Source organism: Petromyzon marinus, chromosome 76 (assembly GCF_048934315.1).
Source record: "Petromyzon marinus isolate PM22_M1 ecotype Great Lakes invasive population chromosome 76, UKy_Petmar_22M1.pri1.0, whole genome shotgun sequence".
Classification (NCBI taxonomy): domain Eukaryota; kingdom Metazoa; phylum Chordata; class Hyperoartia; order Petromyzontiformes; family Petromyzontidae; genus Petromyzon; species Petromyzon marinus.
In genome coordinates, this window is record NC_133742.1 from 4,132,001 (window position 1) to 4,140,236 (window position 8,236).

Consider the following 8,236-nt stretch of genomic DNA (forward strand, 5'->3'; position numbering starts at 1 on the left):
GAGTGAGTGATAGTGTGAGTGAGTGAGAATGACAGTGTGAGTGACAGTGTGAGTGACAGTCTGAGTGACAGTGTGAGTGACAGTGTGAGTGACAGTGTGAGTGAGTGTGAGTGACAGTGTGAGTTACAGTGTGAGTGACAGTGTGAGTGAGTGAGTGTGAGTGAGTGACAGTGTGAGTGAGTGACAGTGTGAGTGAGTGAGTGATAGAGTGAGTGACAGTGTGAGTGAGTGTGAGTGACAGTGTGAGTGAGTGACAGTGTGAGTGAGTGACAGTGTGAGTGACAGTGTGAGTGAGTGACAGTGTGAGTGACAGTGTGAGTGACAGTGTGAGTGACAGTGTGAATGAGTGTGAGTGACAGTGTGAGTGAGTGTGAGTGAGTGAAAGTGAGTGAGTGACAGTGTGAGTGACAGTGTGATTGACAGTGTGAGTGACAGTGTGAGTGAGTGAGTGTGAGTGAGTGAGTGATAGAGTGAGTGACAGTGTGAGTGATAGTGTGAGAGAGAGTGTGAGTGAGTGAGTGACAGTGTGAGTGAGTGTGAGTGAGTGAGTGACAGTGTGAGTGAGTGTGAGTGACAGAGTGAGTGACAGTGTGATTGACAGTGTGAGTGACAGTGTGAGTGAGTGAGAGTGTGAGTGAGTGAGAGTGAGTGACAGTGTGAGTGACAGTGTGAGTGAGTGTGAGTGAGTGAGTGATAGAGTGAGTGACAGTGTGAGTGACAGTGTGAGTGACAGTGTGAGTGACAGAGTGAGTGAGTGTGAGTGAGTGAGTGAGTGACAGTGAGTGACAGTGTGAGTGACAGTGTGAGTGAGTGACAGTGTGAGTGACAGTGTGAGTGAGTGTGTGAGTGCGAGTGAGTGATAGAGTGAGTGACAGTGTGAGTGACAGTGTGAGTGAGTGTGAGTGAGTGTGAGTGACAGTGTGAGTGACAGTGTGAGTGACAGTCTGAGTGACAGTGTGAGTGAGTGACAGTGTGAGTGACAGTGTGAGTGACAGTGTAAGTGACAGTGTGAGTGAGTGTGAGTGAGTGAGTGACAGTGTGAGTGACAGTGTGAGTGAGTGAGTGTGAGTGACAGTGTGAGTGACAGTAGGAGTGAGTGACAGTGTGAGTGACAGTGTGAGTGAGTGATAGAGTGAGTGACAGTGTGAGTGACAGTGTGAGTGAGTGATAGAGTGAGTGACAGAGTGAGTGAGTGACAGTGTGAGTGACAGTGTGAGTGACAGTGTGAGTGACAGTGTGAGTGAGTGATATAGTGAGTGACAGTGTGAGTGAGTGAGTGACAGTGTGAGTGACAGAGTGAGTGAGTGTGTGAGTGTGAGTGACAGTGTGAGTGACAGTGTGAGTGACAGTGAGTGACAGTGTGAGTGAGTGAGTGACAGTGTGAGTGACAGTGTGAGTGACAGTGTGAGTGAGTGAGAGTGTGAGTGAGTGACAGTGTGAGTGACAGTGTGAGTGACAGTGTGAGTGAGTGTGAGTGAGTGAGTGAGTGACAGTGAGTGACAGTGTGAGTGACAGTGTGAGTGAGTGACAGTGTGAGTGACAGTGTGAGTGAGTGTGTGAGTGAGTGTGAGTGAGTGATAGAGTGAGTGACAGTGTGAGTGACAGTGTGAGTGAGTGTGAGTGAGTGTGAGTGACAGTGTGAGTGACAGTGTGAGTGACAGTGAGTGACAGTGTGAGTGAGTGAGTGACAGTGTGAGTGACAGTGTGAGTGACAGTGTGAGTGACAGCGTGAGTGAGTGTGAGTGTGAGTGAGTGAGTGACAGTGAGTGACAGTGTGAGTGACAGTGTGAGTGAGTGACAGTGTGAGTGACAGTGTGAGTGAGTGTGTGAGTGAGTGTGTGAGTGAGTGACAGTGTGAGTGACAGTGTGAGTGACAGTGTGAGTGAGTGCGAGTGAGTGAGTGACAGTGTGAGTGACAGTGTGAGTGACAGTGTGAGTGACAGTGTGAGAGAGTGAGTGATAGAGTGAGTGACAGTGTGAGTGACAGTGTGAGTGACAGTGTGAGTGAGTGACAGTGTGAGTGACAGTGTGAGTGACAGTGTGAGTGAGTGTGTGAGTGAGTGTGAGTGAGTGAGTGATAGAGTGAGTGAGTGAATGAGTGTGAGTGACAGTGTGAGTGACAGTGTGAGTGAGTGACAGTGTGAGTGACAGTGTGAGTGACAGTGTGAGTGAGTGTGTGAGTGAGTGTGAGTGAGTGAGTGATAGAGTGAGTGAGTGTGAGTGACAGTGTGAGTGACAGTGTGAGTGACAGTGTGAGTGAGTGACAGTGTGAGTGAGTGACAGTGTGAGTGACAGTGTGAGTGATAGAGTGAGTGACAGTGTGAGTGAGTGACAGTGTGAGTGACAGTGTGAGTGACAGTGTGAGTGAGTGAGAGTGTGAGTGAGTGACAGTGTGAGTGACAGTGTGAGTGACAGTGTGAGTGACAGTGTGAGTGAGTGAGTGACAGTGTGAGTGAGTGATAGTGTGAGTGACAGTGTGAGTGACAGTGTGAGTGACAATGTGAGTGACAGTGTGAGTGACAGTGTGAGTGAGTGACAGTGTGAGTGAGTGACAGTGTGAGTGACAGTGTGAGTGACAGTGTGAGTGACAGTGTGAGTGAGTGAGAGTGAGTGACAGTGTGAGTGAGTGACAGTGTGAGTGACAGTGTGAGTGACAGTGTGAGTGAGTGACAGTGTGAGTGAGTGACAGTGTGAGTGACAGTGTGAGTGATAGAGTGAGTGACAGTGTGAGTGAGTGACATTGTGAGTGACAGTGTGAGTGACAGTGTGAGTGAGTGAGAGTGTGAGTGAGTGACAGTGTGAGTGACAGTGTGAGTGACAGTGTGAGTGACAGTGGGAGTGAGTGACAGTGTGAGTGACAGTGTGAGTGACAGTGTGAGTGACAGTGTGAGTGAGTGTGAGTGACAGTGTGAGTGACAGTGTGAGTGACAGTGTGAGAGAGTGACAGTGTGAGTGAGTGAGTGTGAGTGACAGTGTGAGTGACAGTGTGAGTGAGTGATAGAGTGAGTGACAGAGTGAGTGAGTGACAGTGTGAGTGACAGTGTGAGTGACAGTGTGAGTGACAGTGTGAGTGAGTGACAGTGTGAGTGACAGTGTGAGTGACAGTGTGAGAGAGTGACAGTGTGAGTGAGTGAGTGTGAGTGACAGTGTGAGTGACAGTGTGAGTGACAGTGTGAGTGAGTGAGAGTGAGTGAGAGTGAGTGACAGTGTGAGTGACAATGTGAGTGACAGTGTGAGTGACAGTGTGAGTGAGTGAGAGTGAGTGACAGTGTGAGTGAGTGACAGTGTGAGTGAGTGACAGTGTGAGTGAGTGACAGTGTGAGTGACAGTGTGAGTGACAGTGTGAGTGACAGTGTGAGTGACAGTGTGAGTGAGTGACAGTGTGAGTGACAGTGTGAGTGAGTGACAGTGTGAGTGAGTGACAGTGTGAGTGACAGTGTGAGTGATAGAGTGAGTGACAGTGTGAGTGAGTGACAGTGTGAGTGAGTGACAGTGTGAGTGACAGTGTGAGTGACAGTGTGAGTGAGTGACAGTGTGAGTGAGTGAGAGTGTGAGTGAGTGACAGTGTGAGTGACAGTGTGAGTGACAGTGTGAGTGACAGTGTGAGTGACAGTGGGAGTGAGTGACAGTGTGAGTGACAGTGTGAGTGACAGTGTGAGTGAGTGATAGAGTGAGTGACAGAGTGAGTGAGTGACAGTGTGAGTGACAGTGTGAGTGACAGTGTGAGTGAGTGATAGAGTGAGTGACAGTGTGAGTGAGTGACAGTGTGAGTGACAGTGTGAGTGAGTCACCACTAGAAACTCTTTCTTGTCGATCCGCTGGTTTCCGTCCGTGTCGAACATGGTGAACGCGATGTGGAATCCAGCATGCGGCTCTACATGGGACACGGTGAGACGGACACAGACAGGGGCAGACAGACACAGAGACAGTGGCAGGGAGAGAGACAGACGGAGAGACAAGAAGTGTGTGTCTTCAAATGGCCAGCGTGTACACAGAGACACGGACACCGTGTACACAGAGACACGGACACCACAGAGACACGGCCACCGTGTACACAAAGACACGGCCACCGTGTACACACAGACACACGGACACCGTGTACACACAGAGACACGGCCACCGTGTACACAGAGACACGGTAACAGCGTGTACACAGAGACACGGTAACAGCGTGTACACACAGAGACACGGACACCGTGTACACAGAGACACGGCCACCGTGTACACAGAGACACGGACACCGTGTACACAGAGACACGGACACCGTGTACACAGAGACACGGCCACTGTGTACACAGAGACACGGTAACAGCGTGTACACACAGAGACACGGCCACCGTGAACACACAGAGACACGGTAACAGCGTGTACACACAGAGACACGACCAGCATGTACACACAGATACACGGCCACCGTGTACACACAGAGACACGACCACCGTGTACACAGAGACACGGACACCGTGTACACAGAGACACGGCCACTGTGTACACAGAGACATGGACACCGTGTACACAGAGACACGGCCACCGTGTACACAGAGACACGGCCACCGTGTACACAGAGACACGGCCACCGTGTACACTGAGACACGGCCACCGTGTACACAGAGACACAGCCACCGTGTATACACAGAGACACGGACACCGTGAACACACAGAGACACGGCCACTGTGTACACAGAGACACGGACACCGTGTACACAGAGACACGGCCACCGTGTACACAGAGACACGGCCACCGTGTACACAGAGACACGGTAACACCGTGTACACAGAGACACGGCCACCGTGTACGCAGAGACACGGCCACCGTGTACACAGAGACACGGACACCGTGTACACAGAGACACGGCCACCGTGTACACAGAGACACGGCCACCGTGTACACGGAGACACGGCCACCGTGTACACAGAGACACGGCCACCATGTACACAGAGACACAGCCACCGTGTATACACAGAGACACGGACACCGTGAACACACAGAGACACGGCCACTGTGTACACAGAGACACGGACACCGTGTACACAGAGACACGGCCACTGTGTACACAGAGACACGGACACCGTGTACACAGAGACACGGCCACCGTGTACACACAGAGACACGGCCACCGTGTACACACAGAGACACGGTAACACCATGTACACGGAGACACGGTAACACCGTGTACACACAGAGACACGGCCACCGTGTACACAGAGACACGGTAACAGCGTGTACACACAGAGACACGGTAACACCGTGTACACGGAGACACGGAGGAAGAGAGAGGGAGGCACTCACTGGTGAGGATCGTGAGCAGGAAGACGTACTCCGTGTAGGAGATCAGTCCTGCGGAGACACGCGGAGACACGCGGAGACACACGGAGTCATGCAAAGACACACGGAGTCATGCAAAGACACGCGGAGACACGCAGAGACACGCGGAGACACACAGAGACACGTGGAGACACGTGGAGACATGCAGAGACACGCGGGGACACACAGAGACACACGGGGGACACGCGGAGACATGCGGGGACGTGCAGAGACATGCGGGGACACACGGAGACACGCAGAGACACGTGGAGACACGTGGAGACACGTGGAGACACGCAGAGACACGTGGGGGCACGCAGAGACACGTGGAGACACGTGGAGACACGTGGAGACACGCAGAGACACGTTGGGGCACGCAGAGACACGCGGAGACACACAGAGACACGTGGAGACACGTGGAAACACGCAGAGACACGTGGGGGCACGCAGAGACACGTGGAGACACGTGGAGACACGTGGAGACACACGGAGACACGCGGAGACATGCGGGGACACGCAGAGACACACAGAGACACGCGGAGAAACGCAGAGAGATAATAAAGAGAGATAATAGAGAGAGATAATAGAGAGAGATAAGAGAGAGATAATAGAGAGAGATAAGAGAGAGAGATGAGAGAGAGAGAGATGAGAGAGATAAGAGAGATAAGAGAGATAAGAGGGAGATAAGATAGATATAATAGAGAGATAAAGAGAGATAAGAGATATAAGAGAGATATAAGAAAGATATAAGAGAGAAAATAGAGAGACAATAGAGAGATAATAGAGAGAGATAAGAGAGAGATAATAAAGAGAGATGAGAGAGATAATAAAGAGAGATAAGAGAGAGATAAGACAGAGATAATAAAGAGAGAAAAGAGAGATATAATAGAGAGATAAGAGAGAGATAATAAAGAGAGATAAGGGAGATAAGAGAGAGATAATAGAGAGATAAGAGAGAGATAATAGAGAGATAAGAGAGATAATATAGAGATACGAGAGAGATAATAGAGATAAGAGAGAGATAAGAGAGAGATAAGAGAGAGATAAGAGAGATAATAGAGATAAGAAAGAGATATGAGAGATATAAGAGAGATAAGAGAGATATAAGAGAGATAATAGAGAGATAAGAGAGAGATAATAGAGATAAGAGAGAGATAAGAGAGAGATAAGAGAGAGATAAGAGAGATAAGAGAGAGATAAGAAAGAGATAATATAGAGAGATAAGAGAGAGATAAGAGAGATAAGAAAGAGATATGAGAGATATAAGAGAGATAAGAGAGAGATAATAGAGATAAGAGAGAGATAAGAGAGAGATAAGAGAGAGATAATAGAGATATGAGAGAGATAAGAGAGAGATAAGAGAGAGATAAGAGGGAGATAAGAGAGATAATAGAGAGAGATAAGAGAGAGATAAGAGATATATAAGAGATATAATAAAGAGATAAGAGATAAGAGAGAGATAAGAGAGAGATAAGAGAGAGACAAGAGAGAGATAATAGAGAGACAATAGAGATAAGAGAGATAAGAGAGATATAATAGAGAGATAAGAGAGAGATAATAGAGAGATAATAGAGATAAGAGAGAGATAAGAGAGATAATAGAGAGCGATAAGAGAGAGATAAGAGAGAGATAATAGAGATAACAGAGAAATAATAGAGATAAGAGAGAGAGATAAGAGAGAGATAAGAGAGAGATAAGAGAGAGATAATAGAGAGATAAGAGAGAGATAATAGAGAGATAAGAGGGAGATAATAGAGAGATAAGAGAGAGATAAAAGAGATAATAGAGAGATAATAGAGGGAGATAAGAGAGATAAGAGAGAGATAAGAGAGAGATAATAGAGAGATAAGATAGAGATAAGGGAGATAAGAGAGAGATAATAGAGAGATAATAGAGATAAGAGAGATAAGAGAGATAATAGAGAGCGATAAGAGAGAGATAAGAGAGAGATAAGAGAGAGATAATAGAGATAACAGAGAGATAATAGAGATAAGAGATAAGAGAGATAAGAGAGATATAATAGAGAGATAAGAGAGAGATAATAGAGAGATAAGAGAGATAATAGAGAGCGATAAGAGAGAGATAAGAGAGATAAGAGAGAGATAATAGAGATAACAGAGAGATAATAGAGATAAGAGAGAGAGATAAGAGAGATAAGAGAGAGATAACAGAGAGATAAGAGAGAGATAACAGAGAGAGATAAGAGAGAGATAAGAGAGATAAGAGAGAGATAATAGAGAGATAAGAGAGAGAGATAAGAGAGAGATAAGAGAGAGATAAGAGAGAGATAAGAGAGAGATAAGAGAGAGATTAGAGAGATAATAAAGAGAGATAATAAAGAGAGATAAGAGAGATAATAAAGAGATAAGAGAGAGATAAGAGAGAGATAAGAGAGAGATAAGAGAGATAATAGAGAGAGATAAGAGAGATAAGAGAGAGATAAGAGAGATAATAAAGAGATAAGAGAGATAAGAGAGAGATAATAGAGAGATAAGAGAGAGATAAGAGAGAGATAAGAGAGAGATAAGAGAGAGATAAGAGAGAGATAAGAGAGAGATAAGAGAGAGAGATAAGAGAGAGATAAGAGAGAGATAAGAGAGAGAGATAAGAGAGAGATAAGAGAGAGATAAGAGATAGATAAGAGAGAGATAAGAGAGATAATAAAGAGATAAGAGAGATAAGAGAGAGATAAGAGAGAGATAAGAGATAGATAAGAGAGAGATAAGAGAGAGATAAGAGAGAGATAATAGAGAGATAAGAGAGAGATAAGAGAGAGATAATAGAGGGAGATAAGAGAGAGATAAGAGAGAGATAAGAGAGATAATAGAGAGATACGAGAGAGATAAGAGAGAGATAATAAAGAGATAAGAGAGAGATAATAAAGAGATAAGAGAGAGATAAGAGAGAGAGATAAGAGAGAGATAAGAGAGA

At 46.6% G+C, this 8,236-nt stretch overlaps 1 protein-coding gene across 1 annotated transcript in view; it reads right to left on the reverse strand.

The window, feature by feature from the left end:
* LOC142907275 (calcium uptake protein 3, mitochondrial-like) overlaps nt 1-8,236 on the reverse strand; it is a 45,131-nt gene that overhangs the window by 32,271 nt on the left and 4,624 nt on the right. Inside the window, exons 4-5 of the mRNA XM_076056581.1 lie at nt 5,291-5,338; nt 3,792-3,874 (exon numbers count right to left, since the gene is read on the reverse strand). Coding sequence (XP_075912696.1) covers nt 3,792-3,874; nt 5,291-5,338 — 131 coding nt within the window. The remainder of the gene's footprint in view (nt 1-3,791; nt 3,875-5,290; nt 5,339-8,236) is intronic.